This window comes from Equus caballus, chromosome 29, assembly GCF_041296265.1.
Source record: "Equus caballus isolate H_3958 breed thoroughbred chromosome 29, TB-T2T, whole genome shotgun sequence".
Lineage (NCBI taxonomy): Eukaryota > Metazoa > Chordata > Mammalia > Perissodactyla > Equidae > Equus > Equus caballus.
In genome coordinates, this window is record NC_091712.1 from 32,819,898 (window position 1) to 32,836,068 (window position 16,171).

The 16,171-nt window shown below is 42.1% G+C and overlaps 1 protein-coding gene and 1 long non-coding RNA gene across 9 annotated transcripts in view; both read left to right on the forward strand.

The window, feature by feature from the left end:
• The window catches only part of SEPHS1 (selenophosphate synthetase 1), a 29,170-nt gene that overhangs the window by 6,616 nt on the left and 6,383 nt on the right, over positions 1-16,171 (forward strand). For 3 of the 8 annotated variants that reach the window (XM_023631888.2, XM_005606828.4, NM_001190419.1), the window contains 5 exons: positions 1,769-1,872; positions 3,856-3,963; positions 4,621-4,775; positions 8,077-8,167; positions 10,291-10,390. In XM_023631888.2, the coding sequence (XP_023487656.1) occupies positions 1,769-1,872; positions 3,856-3,963; positions 4,621-4,775; positions 8,077-8,167; positions 10,291-10,390 (558 nt within the window). The remainder of the gene's footprint in view (positions 1-1,768; positions 1,873-3,855; positions 3,964-4,620; positions 4,776-8,076; positions 8,168-10,290; positions 10,391-16,171) is intronic. The other 5 variants (XM_070254655.1, XM_023631890.2, XM_070254656.1 and 2 more) reach the window with 2 other exon arrangements.
• Positions 1,983-2,437, forward strand: LOC138921446 (uncharacterized). The gene is made up of 2 exons (XR_011434021.1): positions 1,983-2,076; positions 2,239-2,437. It is a non-coding gene; the product is annotated as an uncharacterized lncRNA (long non-coding RNA).

Below are 16,171 nucleotides of genomic sequence, written 5' to 3' on the forward strand. Positions count from 1 at the left end.
TAAGTTGTGGTTCTTGCCCCGTTTTCACCCAAGTGCCACGGAACGTTGTTAGCTGGAATTTCTGAGAGGCTTCGCGCATACACTGTTTAGATGAATTATCGCACACCTTCTGGACTAAAACACAAAAACTGATCACTGGTAAAGTGCCTTCCATCATCACAAATTTGTGAGACTTGCCATTCTGAAGCGAACTCTCCATTCCCTAACTGGATCTTCCAACAAGAGTTTCTGCTTTGCTGTCTAGTATAGTAAAAACATCAGCCTGTCTACACAGAGTCTGCCTTTTCACTAAACTTGATTTTATTTTTGCATAATAATGGGCCAAGACCTGGAAAATAAGGCGCCTCTGTGCCCCGGCCTCTGTTGGGCATGTCGCCATCACGGCGCTGAGGTGGTGGTGCCGTGGCAATTTTACTATTCAGAATACGAAAGGTACCGTGTACTCGTTCCAGTGTGATTCGGATGCGATTCACTCCTGTTTCGTTTGGAATTCTGAACTGAGAGGAGAGCATCCGCTTGCTTCCTTCTGTACTTCATCCTGATTTTTTCTCTCCTGTTGGCTGTTGGGTTGCAAAGTTGAAACACTTCCTAAGAGGGCAGGAGGGCATCCTTTTGAGAGGTGTAGAAAGGCACCCTGTTTATTCAGCTTACTTGGTGGGAAGGCCACTCTGAGTTTGCAGAATGTCTGCATTATAGGTGATTTTTAATGAAATGTAGCCTACAGTAGCTAGTCTTGACTATTTCTAAACTGATTTCAGGAAAAGGTAATTATTTCTAATTAGCCCATCAGTTGTCTGTATTATCTTTCTAAATGTTTAGAGACAATTTTTAATAAATTGAGGTATTTCCCACAGGCTTCTTTAGTTTTTTTCCCCGTTCATAGTATAAGTTAGTAAAGGTGACATTTATAAGTTTTTCACAAGGGGAATAACATGGAATGTTAAGGTTTCCCCCTAAAAATGCTTGTAGGGGCCAGCCTGGTGGCCTAGTGGTTGGGTTCGCGCACTCTGCTTTGGTGGCCTGGGGTTTGCAGGTTCAGATCCCAGGCGTGAACCTAGCACCGCTTGTCGGGTCATGCTGTGGCAGCATCCCATGCAAAGTAGAGGAAGACTGGCACAGATGTTAGCTCAGCAACAGTCTTCCTCACCCAAAAAAAAAAAAAAAAAAGCTTTTGGGAATCCATATGAGAGATCACAGATGCCACAGTGTTATGTACATGGTTGATTGGAAATGATGAATACCTGTTCTGGCTTTGTCTTTTTCCTTTTTTTTTTTTTTTTTTTTTTGGCATTTTCAATTTTGACTAAATGTTGAAGTAATAATAGGATTTTCTATGTGTGAAATATTTTACAGATTTTCTTGTGGGAAAACAGACTAATGCCTAAAGATTCACTCTAAGTAACTAGATAAGACGACCCAAGTGTGCCATTCTCATCTTTAGAGAAATTCTCTGTGGTGCCAGCCACATGATAGAGTAACACAAAGGAAAATTTCTATTCAGGGCATCATTAGAGTGTAAAAGTTTACCACACTGAAATTGAGCCGTCATCACTGACAAATTTTATTCTCATTTTCTGTCTTAAGCTAATTGTATGTTTCATGTTTATTTCAATTATGCTTCTTGATAGGAAACACATTGCTTTATTGGCAGTGTGCGGTGTTCCCTAAGTATCTTCTACACAACTCTTCCTGTTCAGAACACTGATGGTGTAAAGTGAAATGGCGTTTCCTTTTGATTTTTGGATGACGCTGACCTCCGTCTTTGCAGGCATTGGAATGGATACTTGTGTCATTCCTTTGAGGCATGGCGGCCTGTCCTTGGTTCAAACCACGGATTACATTTATCCCATCGTCGATGACCCTTACATGATGGTAAGTTTGACCTCGTGTGTTTTCACATCTGGAGCAGCAGTTCGTTTGGTTGTGGGTTGTGGGGGGGGTTTTGTGTACGTGTGTGGGCTTTTTGTTTTTGTTATAGCCAAATTGTCCTCATTCCACGGCTGCTCCGACTCCTGCAGTCACAGCAACTGGATCTGTCTCCTGCGCACGCTTGGTCCCGAGCGTGAAGCAGTGAAGGTAGACGTGGGGAGTCCTCTGCTGCTTTTGGACCTGAGTGCGTGTCTGTGCAGGAGCACCTGTTGTCTACTAAGCATGTCTACTGGCTGACGTGTTTGTAGTTTTCTTCTTTCATTCCTTGTCCCTTTTCTTCTCTGACATGTGTAAACTCCTGTGTTTCAGGCTAGAGATGTTACCATACTCTCCAGTAGGACTGATCCTAGATGTTTCCTTCCAGAAATAAGGAGCTTAGCATGTCATCACAATTCAGCATCTTGACCACTTCATCTGATTCTGGTCACTCTCCCCATCACTGTGTTATATGCCACGGTGTAGACTTTGTATCTGAACTACTGAATTAAAGTTGCTGTCACTGATCATGCTCTGCTGAGATGGTTTCCACATCGTTCACTGCACGGTTGTAGCCAGCACTCCCCAGTCTACGTGACTATAACCCCTCCACCCCACCAGCCAAGGGGAGCCGATGGCGGCACTGGGAGTGTCCTATTGTCATGTAATTCCAGAGGTTCTTCCTGTGCGCCAAGGGCACTTGGATCAAGCTGCACACACGGGAACTTGGCCATGAGGTCGCCAAATGGGGGGAGGGCGGTGTTCACCTCTTAGATGTTACTAGAAACCAGTTTGTCCTCTGCATGTCCATCTGCTCTGTCCTCTAGAGCAGGACTCCTGAGACACTGAGGTATGCCATACCCCAAGTTTCCCACATGACTGGGTGGCAGAGGTGGCTAGACCCAGGATTCATCCTTTTCCCAGCATCTCGTGAAAGCATCTGAGAGAGCCCGGAGCAGGAGGGGCAGTGAATGGCTGCAGCCCTAACCAGCGGTTGGCACCTTGTTACATTACAAGTCACAAACCACCTGTTGCCCTTGTTACATTGAACGTGAGTCGCAGAGCGCTACTGAGCGCACTGCCGATCTGCCAGGAAGTCATTAGCAAACCTTAGACAAGCAGCGAAACGGCTGCTGAAAATGATACTACTTTGGAGTTTGATTATCCTTATGGCAGAAGAAAAATGCATCATTTTCTTCTTTAGTGTCGAGGCAGTGGCAACTTAGATTTAAAATATCTCCAAGGGTGATAAAAAAATCTTTGTTACCACATTTTTAATAAATACTGTTCTAAAGTCCTTTAATAAAATCATATAGTTGATTGGGAAATGCTCCTCTTTTTCTTTAAAAAGACAACCTAATTTCAAGCCTGGATGTGTTTTATTTCTTGCACTTGTTTGGTTTCTCAAACAAGATGATTTCTCTGTTTATCTCCTACAGCCTTGAAAAGAAACTGCAAAAATTTTTCCGTTTAAGTGTATAGAAACCATCCTCTCTATAATTGATATAGTCAGTGCTTTTTTAGAATCTGTTTAGGATAAGTGGCTGTTTCCAAGTTTGCTTCAGCATGGTTGTTTTCAAGCTTTTTCACTCCATAGCTCTTCCTCCCAAACCATCGGCTCCCACCTTGCTTCCCCCTGACGTCTCCGGCGCTCTCCGTTCCCCATCTAAGTAAACTGCAGCCTTCTCCCAATATTTAGAATGGGAGAGAACATGGAAACTGTTTGTTCTGCACAAGGAAGAAGAGATGGTGACAGGAACATCTGAGAGAGTGAATGGCCTAGTGGTTCTGTGATTAAGGGCAGGTGGTGACCTGCACGTCCTAGAAACTGAGGCCCACGTCCCTGGAAAGCCCCTGAGCTCTCCTGGGAGGTGCTCGTGGGCTTGCTCTTTGCTTCTGCACTTGGAAAGTCCCCCTATTGTCCTTTCTCACATCTCCCCTCCCTTCCAGGGCAGGATAGCATGTGCCAATGTCCTCAGTGACCTCTACGCAATGGGGGTCACAGAATGTGACAATATGCTGATGCTTCTTGGAGTCAGTAATAAAATGACCGACAGGGTAAGTAGGAGATCGTCTGGCTGCCTGCTGGTCTGTTGTCTTGTTGCGTCACTTGACTGGTTAGCCCTTCATGCCCCCCCCTCTAGAGTGAGGAGCCCAGGCTGCGTGGCTTCTGTATCCCATCCAGCTCTCCACTTTTTGGCACTTAGCGGTAAATTAAAATAGAGTCTGGCCTATTCATATTTTCATTTCTGCCACCTGCTTCCCTTTCTCTCTTCTGGGAAGACTGAAGCCAAGACATTTTTGTTTGTTTTAGTGACGTCTAGGCCACCGTAATAGCATCCCCACACCGGGCTTGTGGACTGGCCTAGCCTTACAGACCTAGGGCGTGTATTAAGCTGGTCCTGGGATTCCTGCGGACCATTAAGGAGCTGGCTCAGGTGTCGGGCAGCCCCGTGCACCCAGTCACATTCCAGCTTTTACTTCTTTGTTTGGGCTTCATTCACGGTGTAACCCAGAGCATCTCCCAGCCTTTGATAAGATGGCTACAATGTAAACTCTTCCCTACTTGTTTCTGTTACTCCCTGCCCCTTCTGGAAACTTTCAGGCCTCCCTTTAGGGTTTTATGATCCTTTTTATAACTACGAGTGTAGACTCTCTTTTCTTGGTTTTGAACTGAATTATGTGACTTTTAATTTGTGTCCTTTTAAACCCTAGGAAAGGGATAAAGTGATGCCCCTAATTATACAGGGTTTTAAAGATGCAGCAGAGGAGGCGGGAACGTCTGTGACGGGCGGCCAAACAGTGTTAAACCCCTGGATTGTTCTGGGAGGAGTGGCTACGACTGTCTGCCAGCCCAATGAATTTATCATGTAAGTGGATTTTGTTTCATGTCACGTGGCCTGTTCTCTCTCTCTTTTTTTTAAATAGATGTATTGAGATATCATTTGCATGCCGTACAGTTCACCCCCTTAAGGTATACAATTCAGTGGTCTTTGGTCCATTCACAGAGTTGTGCAGCCATTAACCAGAGTCGATTTTAGAACATTTTCATCCTCCCAACAAGAAACCCGTACCCTTTAGCTCTCACTCCCTGTTCTGCCTCCCCCCATCCTGGCTTCTTTCACTTTACTTAATATTAGCTTAATATTTTTAAGGTTCATCCATTTTGTGGCATGTGTTAGTACTTCATTAGATTTTTTTCATTGAAGTATAATTATTACAACAATTTCACACAACATAAAATTCAAATTTTTAAAGTATACAATTCATTGATTTTTTAGTATTCTAAAGTTGTGCAACCTTTGCGACTATCCAATTCCAGAACATTTCCATCAGCCCATTAAAGAAACCTTGTATCCATAACCAGTCACTCCCACTTCCCTCCTTCCTCCATCCCCAGGAAACCACTAATCTACTTTCTGTCTCTATGGATTTGCCTGTTTGAGGCATTTTATATAAATGGAATCATACAACGATGTTCTGTGACTGGCTGCTTTCACTGAGCATAATGTTTTCAGGGTTCACCTGTGTTGTAGCATGTATCACTACTTCATTCCTTTTTATGGCTGAATAATATTCCATTGTATGGACATACCACTGTTTATCTCTTCATAGGTGATGGACCTTTGGGTTATTTCAACCTGTGGTAAATGATGTTGCTATGAACATTCATGTGCAAGTTTTTTGTGTGAACGTATGTGATCCTCTTGGGTATATACCTAAGAATTACTGGCTCATGTGGTAACCCGTTTAACTTGAGGAAGCATCACACTGGTTTCCAAGGTGGCTGCACCATTTTATATTCCCAGCAGCAATGTATGAGAATTCCAGAGTCTCTACATCCTCTCTAGTCCGTGTTTTATTGTCTGTCGTTTTGATAATAGCCATCCTAGTGGGTGTGAGGTGATAGCTCACTGTGTTTTGATTTGCGTTTACCTGGTGGCTAGTGATATTGAGCATCTTTTCATGTGCTTTCTGGCCATTTCTAGATCTTTGGAGAAGTTTCTCTTTGAACACAAGGGTCACTTTCCATGTTTGATGTCTTGTTAAGAAAAGCCACACGTCCTATTTTCTGAAGGAAGTAGAAACTCCGCTTATTGTGTGAGTAGGCCCTGCCAGGGGCTGGGCTCACGTGGTTCAGAACTCAGTATAAAAGCCTCTTCAGTGCAAAGCCCCTCACCCATCCTGTATCACCAGTGTCCCTTCCTGGAGGCTCCACTTTGATCAGTCTTGGGTATCTTTAACCCATCTACCATTGACATTCAGATTACTTTCAATTATTTTGACGTTACAAATAGCACTCCAGTGAGTAACCTTATACGCAGGTCATTGTGCACATGTGTGAATCTATTGGTAGGAAAATTTTCCAAATGGAATTGCTAGGTCATGTGTATATGTAATTTGATGGACACTCCAGGTTGCCCTCATAGGAGCTCCATCAGTGTATGCTCCACCAGCAGCAAGTGATGCCAGTTCCCCTGTGTCCTACCCAACACAGTCTGGTAAACTTCCTGGTCTTTGCCAGTGCGTTTGGTGGTTTAAGCCTTACTCCTATGAGTCAAGTGGACCATATTTTTCATATTTTCATATCTTTTGTCCATTTTTTTAATTGATGGGAGCTCCTTTTAGAGCCATTACCGGACAACTTTCATGTTAAGGATCTTGCATTGCTTCCATCAAGGTTTTATTTTCCTATATTTTATGTCTGTAGTTCTGAAACTTTCTACTTAGATGGGACAAAAGATCCTAGAGCCCATCTGTCTCACCCATTCCAGCTTTCCAGTAGAAAAAGAACTTAGCGATAGCAAAAAATCAGAGAGGAAAAATTAATAAAACAAGCTTCAATGAATTTTTTGTCAACAACGTATGTATTTACTTTGTAAAATATGAATAGGCCTATTAGCATGATTATAGTTCATAAAATATTTCCCATAAACTTAAAAATAACCCAGTAATTTTATCACACTTAATTTGTTGATATGAATTTGTAGGTTGCACATGACCAGTGATGTGCAAGAACGTATTGACTTTAAGGTATGGCTGAGCAGAATTGAGAAACATTTATGTCTTAAGGTCTAACTTTTGGAAAATGAGTTTCTTGTATATTGTCACAGAATTAATACTTTTCGAAGCTAACAGTGGATACAAATATTATAGGATGCGTTGGGGAGCTAGTTGGTTTTTGAGTCCATGCCGCTGGCTTTTTAATCAGTTTGGGTGAGTATTTGAGTTGTGCAGCGTCGGGATGGAACAGCCACATGGACAGCTCCTTGAACTGAGACAGGACGACTCCCATGCGAGACCTGCATCCTTGTGGTGAGGATGCAGGTACAAGAGAACTTCCCTTTGGGGGATCAGTCTTTTTGTTTTTAGGGCTGCCTTTCTAGTATCTGCCTTCTGTCTCTATGACAGACCAACCAGGTGCCAAGTAGGAAACTTACTGGTCAGCCTGAGTTTGAAGACTTTGGGGCTGAAATCACCAAAACATCAGACCCACGGATTTGAGCCCAATTCCACAGCCTGAGAAATACGCCCCACATGTCTGTCATAGAAGAGATCATTAAAAAAGCAGCCTTTGTTCCAAAAGTCTTGTTGCCTCGGAACCGTGGTGGGTCTGCATTGAAAAACGACGTGAGCATGGCTGAAGCAGGGCCTCAGGAGGCCTTTGAAGGCTAAGTGATCAGCTTCTTTGTACACTTCTTTTTGGAACCTAGTAAGTCATTGGCCTGTAGGTTTAAGTCTGTGGACTCTTCGATTCTCTTTTACCGTTGTTCCAGCAGTAGCCTCAGTGACGTGTTGCAAGGCTCTGATACGTGGTGGTAGTGGCTTACATTTAAGTAAGTGTTTGCAAAACCAAATGTGGTGTTGTTTTGTTTTGTTTTTTCTTTTCGGTCGGGAAGATTGTTGCTGAGCTGACATCTGTGCTAGTCTTCCTCTATTTTGTACGTGGGGCGCCACCACAGCACGGCTCGATGAGTGGTGTGTAGGTCCAGGCGTGGGACTGGAATCGTGAACCTCACGCTGCCGAAGCAGAGCGTGTGAACTTAACCACTATGCCACTGGCCCAGCCCAAATGTGTCTCTGACAGCCTTTTCTTCCTCCTGTCTAACTGGTAATGAATTTATCTCCTTGGTTAACTTGACTGGAACCTACCCTTCTGTTTTCCTTCAGGCCAGATAACGCAGTGCCGGGGGACGTCCTGGTGTTGACGAAGCCCTTGGGGACACAAGTGGCCGTGGCGGTGCACCAGTGGCTGGATATTGTGAGTGACCCATGGCCTGGGGACGGGGGGCTGGCCAGCCGTGTTAGGGTTGTGGTAGTCTCTGTGGGAAGGTTTGGAGAGAAGGGGCATCCACTCTATGAGTCAGGTCAAATAACGTCTCTCTAGTCTGCTAGTGCTGGAATGTGCTTCTACAGGCACACATAGCTGTTCATCATGGAAATGCTGCTTCTCCTCCATCCAGTAAGCCCTTCTTCCCCTTGGACGTGTTTGAACGTGGCTAAGATCTGTTAGGTCCTCGCAGTGTCAGCAGCTTGTCCTGTAAGACTGAGCCCTTTTAGTTCTCCTACCGGGGAGTTTAGTGTCAGTCAAGTCCTTTAGAAGTCCTAGAAACTGTCCATGCTCCTTCATTAAATCAAAGTTTCGTGTATCGGATGCTTAGAGTGGGTAAGCCCCAGCTTGCGGTTTCAAAGATAGTCCACGAAGAGACTCTGGGGGGCAGCGAGTTCGGCTTATCCAGTGCCGAGAGAACTTTATCTTTTGTACCTTAAACATCACTAAAAAATAAGACGGAGGAGGATGTGTGGAAAGTGTGGTGTTTGGAGTATAAATAAGGCCAGGGATATTGACGGTTTAAATTACTTTAGACATGAGGTTTTTGATTGTTTTTTAAAACTAATTAGTAACTTAGAACATTTTGATGACTAATTACCTCGAGGAGAAAGCATCTAGAATACGAGGTTATTTATCCTGAGTCACTTTTCCACTGAGCTGTTATCATACTGCATTTAAGATTTTTTCATTGCCATAACAACTCAGAAATTAATATGATCGTGGCGTAGTCTCACATATCTTGGTGCTTTTAATTTCTACACCTGTCATCTGAAACTACTGGTCCTGAGAACCAGCTGAAAAAGAAGTTTCTGTTATTCCTCGGCCAGGTGTATGCTGGCTTGATACAGCAGAGCAGAGAGACTCTCTGAGGCTGCCGTGCTCTTTAGTTATGTTTCCTTCTGATCCGGTGACAATCGGGAGTCTCCAGTCAAGTATGATGGTCTGTACATTAGATTGGAGGGGCCACTACAGGGCAGTAATCTCGCAGCAGCTTTCCAGTACAACTGCCCAGGCCCACGTGAGTGACCCAGGGCGGGGAAGCAGCTGAGGCAAGGGAGCATCAAAGAGGAGGCGTGGGGTCCTTCTTGTCTGCCCACCCCCAACCTGACACTGCCTTCATTTTTTACCATTTTTTAAAAAAAATGCTCAGAATTTTAAAGAGCAAGTTCCAAAGACTATGTAACAGCAGAATACCCTTTTCATAAAGGTCAGAAGCAACCAGAGAGTATGTGTATAGGCATCAATACGTATGGGAATAGTATTTTTTGAAAGGCAGAGGAGTGATAAGTATAAAATTCAGAATAGTTATTCCCTCTGGGAGAGATGGAGGGTGAGCGATAGAGGACCACATCGACCGCCTGAAGTTACTGCATTGAGTGGTGGATTACTGGGTGTTTAATTAAACAGTGAATGAGTGATTGCCATTACTAGACCATGATGACAGTATGTTATAAACCCAGCATCGTGATGTTAGATTCTTTGAAAAGCTGACTGAGGAAAAAAGGGAAAGACCCCCAAAAGATACCCTTTGTGGTCACCCAAGGCCGTCCTTGTGCGTGTGCAATTGAAGTTGTTCTTTCATTTGTTTGTCCATCAAGATGACTTGATCCAGAACTCTGGTGAAGTCAGCAAAATTGTAATTGTATGGAAAACGAAAGCCCTCAGCTTAAGAGGGCAGATGGGGAGGGGAAACCCCCCAGAAGGGAAGCTACAGCAGCCCCTGTTAGCACAGCTTTTATTGTCTGCGCCTGGCAGCCGTATGTCCGGCTGCGTTTATGTATCCAGTAAACTGCGGTATCCGACTGCAGAAGTGTGGCTTGAGAAGCGAAAAGATACCATGATGAGATGTCTAATAGACACCTAAAATAACAGTCACGGGAAAAAAAAGTGAGAAAACTTAATTTTGTGTACAAAATTAAATAAACGCTCCAAAACATGACAATGAAAAAAGATAACGTTCTTTCTTTCAGTGGTTTGAAGTAAAAGTTAATCACCTTTTTTCTATCTTGTTCTCTCTCTTCGGTTTTCTCCCTCGTCCATGTTCCTATTAGCCTGAAAAATGGAATAAAATTAAACTAGTGGTCACCCAAGAAGATGTGGAGTTGGCGTACCAGGAGGCGATGATGAACATGGCCAGGCTCAACAGAACAGGTACCGGGGCACGAGGGGCGCCCACTGCACAGGTCGCAGGCTTTCTGAACAGGGCCCAGACGGGACGTCACATTTAGGCTTTGCGGGCCCGGTATGATCTCAGTTGCATATTGACTTTTCCCACAACTCGTCAAGCAGGTTCAAAAAGCCAATCTTAGCTGGAGAAATGGGGTCAGATGCTGCCGGTGACCGCACACCCTCCTCCCTCGGTCTCTGGTTTGGGGTCTGTAGGTCACTAGCAGGGCTCCAAACAGATTGCTTGTACTTGACAGAAATGCCCATTAAATGTGACTTGCATGAGAGAAAATAAATCACCAGTGAGTGGCCCAAACAGGACGTTGGACGGGTCATCAGGTCATGAGCATGTTTTCTCCAGCTCTTTCATCCGTGTGCCCGGAGCTCTGCAGGGCACTGCGGCTGTGCCAGCATCTTTATTCCCCCTCGGGCTGGGAACCTCACAGTGAGAGTGGTACCCGGCACAGAGCAGAGGCAGCGGAAATACGGAGGAATTGAATTCGGTTAATGAACGTGTGAAATGGAGAGTTGAGCTTATATTTTCTCCCTCTTCCTCCCAATTATAAAGTTCTGTGATTATAGGCAGTACTGAATTCCTCTGTGCCCCAGTGAAAATGGAAAAGAAATTTATATAGCATATTTTCAGAAGTATTTGACTTATTTGTTAATTTGAGGTGTTAACATTGTTATATTTTTAATTCCGAGGTTAGTGGTATATAAATGAGGAATGACATTCATGTCATAATTTTTTTTTCTTCACATTTTATTTCTAGTCCTAGCTTCTTAATGCTAAAAAGTAATAATAATATTGATTACCATTTATTTGGTAGTTATTAACATAACCAGGAACTTGACATACTTTCTCATTTTATTCTTAAGACACGCTTCCTTATAAGGTTATTATTATCCTCCTTTTACAGAGAGGTTAAGTAACTTGCTCAAGGTCACACAGCTAATCGGTCGTGGCCCCAGGATTTGAAACCAGATATGCTTGTAATGTTTTGAAACCACTGCTTATAATGCTTTTAAATATTATATTCTATTCTTCTCTTACCGATTTAGTAAGAAATTGAGGCCATTTCACAGTCTTTGTGCGTGATAATTGAACAATACTTCTGTACTATGCTGAGAGTTTTAGAAGGAGTTTAAAATAAAACAGGAAGCTTCAAGAGCCAGAATTCATCTTCTAGAAAGCAGCAAGGCTTGCCTAGGGAATCACTGGATAATAGTTCAAGTGTCTTATACCCACTTCTTAGTGGCTTTCATATGTGTATAGAACATATCAGGTATGTTCTGTGATTAAGAAGGAAGCTCTTCTCATGGTTCTTCGAAGTCCTAACCTCTCACGGGCCAGAGGAGCTGTTTTTAGAGAAGGAGTGATCTGGAAGCAAACCGATGTTTAGTGTCAGCTCCAGCAGGGCAGTGTTCCCAGCACCTAGAAGAGAGGAGGACATGCCACAGGTGCTCATTAAACATGGATGCAGGGGCCTGTCTGGTGGCGCAGCGGTTAAGCCTGTGTGCTCCACTTCAGCAGCCCGGAGTTCGCCAGTTCGGATCCCAGGCGCGAACCTACACTTGTCAAGCCATGCTGTGGCAGGCATCCCACATATACAGTAGAGGAAGATGGGCACAGATCTTAGCTCAGGGCCAGTCTTCCTCAGCAAAAAGAGGAGGATTGGTGGCAGATGTTAGCTCAGGGCCAATCTTCCTAACAAAACAAAACAAAACAAAAACATGGGTCCAGTGAGTGAGCTCTGTGTACCATGCATGAGTCATTCTTGATACTTCATGTGTGGGAACTCTTAATGTTGACCATGGGATCTTAAAAAATCACATCTGATACTCAGATTTTAAAGTTACAATGTGAAAAGAGATTCTTTTTCAACATCAGTCTTTCCCTCCTTTATTAAAAAATAATTTAATAATCCTGTGAATTGTATCTTGTTTGCCCCTTTGGCAGAAAGGAAATACATATAAGAAATTCATGCAGATCCCCTTGTCAAACCTCAGTCTAACTACAAAAACTGCTATTTCTCTGACACCGCACATTCCATCTGCATAAGCTAGTGTTGGAAATATATACAGTTTTTATCCTGAAAATACTGATTTTTCTCTCCTCATTAATTGCATGTGGTATTTAAGGCCTTGGGTTGTGTGGCATCCTATTTTGGAACTTTGAGGATATTTGAAGATGAAGTTCAAGATAAACGTGAAGTTCAAAAATCTTGTCCTAGACAAAGTCACTCTTCATTTAGTAGTTTCTTTGGAGTCCCTTAGCCAGCAATCAGAAATGGATTTGAATACATCTTCTTGTCTTATCCCTTCTGTTCTTCAACTTTCCCCAAATGACTTTGAACAAAACATATGTAATACTTAAGCCATGAAGTCTCTTATTATTAAAAAAAAAAAAAAAAAAAAAAAAGAACTCTTAATGTTGACCATGGGATCTTAAAAAATCACATCTGATACTCAGATTTTAAAGTTACAATGTGAAAAGAGATTCTTTTTCAACATCAGTCTTTCCCTCCTTTATTAAAACTTTTAAATTAGATATGGAGTTGACACAAAAGAATTTTATAAAATATGTGCAGGACGTATGGAACAACAGTGCAACACCCACGTGCGCACCATCTCATATGAGAGATAAACATCATCGCCTTGGAAGCCCAGAGGCGCCCCTCTCATACCCAGCTCCTGAATTCCTGCTTAGGGGTGACCACTTCTCAGTCTAATCTTGATTCTCAGGCATTTTTTTTTATTATTATTTATTTATTTATTTATTTTTTTTTTTTTTAAAGATTTTTTTTTTCCTTTTTCTCCCCAAAGCCCCCCGGTACATAGTTGTGTATTCTTTGTTGTGGGTTCTTCTAGTTGTGGCATGTGGGACGCTGCCTCAGCGTGGTCTGATGAGCAGTGCCATGTCCGTGCCCAGGATTCGAACTAACGAAACACTGGGCCGCCTGCAGCGGAGCCCGCGAACTTAACCACTCGGCCACGGGGCCAGCCCCTGATTCTCAGGCATTTTGAAGTATTTTTATTACATAGGCTTGTATCCATAGATAAGTTAGTTTCGCAGTTTTTGCTTTATTGAATCATACCTGTCCTGTGTTTTTCTTGGTGTTGGGTCTACCATTTAACGTTCCTGAGCGTCATCCCTGGTGTGTGCAGCTGTCTTCATTCATTTCTCACTGCTGGTGCATGTGTGTAGGAGGTCAGCAGTGCCTCAGCTTTTCCACATGGTGCCAAATTGTTGTCCACAGTGTTCGTACACCACAGTTTATAATGATGCACTACATTTAAAAAGTTTCCTTAATGTCACTTCTCTTCCTATTTATTTTATATACTTTTTCTGCTCTAAAAATTCATATGTTCACTATAGAAAAGTTTTTAGAAAATGAAAAAAGGAGAGAAAAAACATTGTCCATAATCCCACCGTGCAAAATCAGCTTCTGTTAATATTTTTATGTATTCTTGTAGGATTTTTTCCTATGTTTGGTTGGTTGGTGGTTTACTGTTTTATTGTTAATGTTTTAAACTAGTGGTTATCATATATTTTATGTATGTGGAATCTGCTTTTATTCGTTTAACGTGACTAAATTTTTTTCCATATTATATAATCCTGATACACATAGTTTTTAATGGCTAGATGTTCTACCAGAGAGACATACCATAATTAGTTTACCTCCTGCCTACTTTTGAACAATTTATTAGAGGTTAAGTTTTTCCATAATGTTTTTCTGCATTCCAGGAATATTTCTTTGGCTATATTCCAAAGTTGAACTGTAATTCCTTAATTCTTTGTCTTCGCATGTTCTCATCACTTAGAACTGAGGCTTTTCACTCGTGTTTCTTCTGTTCCTGTGCCACTCAAACTATATTAGGGGTCTTTTCCCTTTTTTGGTCCTTTAGATTAAGTAGTTTAACAATAAGAAAGTGATTTGTAATGGCTTTATTTTTGTCCATGTGGATTATTAGTTTGCTTATATTTGAGCCTTTAAGATTCCCCCATCCTCATTTTTTTACATTATAGGCAGGGGTACAATATGGCAGAACGCTTATGGTGGAGTAATTGGTCATTATCTAGCAAAATAATGTGCACATTTATTTTGACCTAGAAGTCCCACTTCTATGGATCTATCCCTATGCCACAGTAGCCAAAATATGAAATGACATGTGTCCAAGGCTGTTCACTGAAGCACTGTTTATAATTGCAAAAGAAGGAAACAATCCAAATGTCCATCAGTAGGTGACTGATTGAACTATCCAGTCTGCATGCACACGGTGGAATACTCTACAGCTATAAACAGGAATGAGAGGTCGTTAATACCAGGGAGCCATCTTCAGGGTATGATCAAATGAAAAAGCGAGGGACAGAAGCCTGTATGTGTGCTACATTTTGTGAGTTCATATATGAATATGAGGTAGTAATAAGTATTTTATACTTTCAAAGAGAAACAATGGAGAAATAAGTCATTCATAAAAATTGCTACATAGGAGAGGGGATAGGGAAGAAGCACACCCTCTCTGAACATGCTTCGTTTTATAAAGTTTGACTTCGAAATAATAGTTTTCTATAATTAAAAAGTTAAAAAAGGCATATCTTACAAATCTAAACGAAATCAAAACAAAGTTGCCTAACAAATATCGAGTTAGTGGCAAAACCACATGGGGAAGAATTATTTCAAGTTACTTTGAGCCTGGTATTTTCAGTGTATAGCCTCAGGACAGAAACCCACAAAAGTATCTTCTTGTGTTCAGTGTGTTTGTGTTTGTGGGAATGTTGATACAGTAAGATAAAGCAAATAAACTGATGTAGTTAGAAACAAGGAACTTAAGAATAAGAGAAAAGAAAGAGGATCAAAGAAGCTAAGGAAAAACTGTAATCTTTAATTTGGAATTATCCATATAAACTCAGGATTTATTTGTGAGTCTGCTCTTCGAAGAGGCCTAGAAGCAGTGATGACCCAGTAGTAATGAAGTCCTGGTCCCACATTCTGATCTGAAAATTACCATTTCCCACTAAAAAGCCCCAGGACTCCTTGGGGAAATGGCTGATTCCACTCTGGGACAGGAAATACAAAAGAGAAGCCTGGGACATCATTGCCTGAAAGTAATGGAACTTTCAACAACCAGTGGGTCATGCCACTTCACCGTAACTTGAAGAAGCTCCCACCAGTCAACTGGGTGGAGGGAGGAGACAGTTGACAGGAGGAGACAGGAGACATTTTGGGTATCAAAAAGAAGAGTGACTGCAGTCAGTTAAGCATATCAAGTATCATTATTGATATTATTGATATCAATCAGATGTAATATTAATTTTGTTGGTATGATAATGGTATTGTGGTTATGTTAACAAGTCTTTATCTTTCAAAGATACATACAGAATTATTTATAGGTGAAGTGCTATGACTGGGGTTTGCTTTCAAATTAATCTACCCAACCCACACCCCCAACAAGTAGGCAAGAATAGATGAGACCCCAGCAGAAAGGTGGTAATGGGGGTATTGTTGGGTACATGGGAATACATTGTAGTATACTACTGTTTCTACTTTTGTGTTTCATTAAAATTTTCATAGTGAAAATGAGCAGCAATAATTCCCCACACAGCAAAGAAGTGGTAATCAGTACCTTAAAAATGGAATCCCTATTACTGCCTAGAAGATTCAGTGTGTCCTCTTGTATACTCTGGTCCTCAAAGCTCATCCAAGATGGCACTGGGAAGAGCTTCTGAAGTGGAGGCCACTGCTTTATTAAATGTCATTGGCT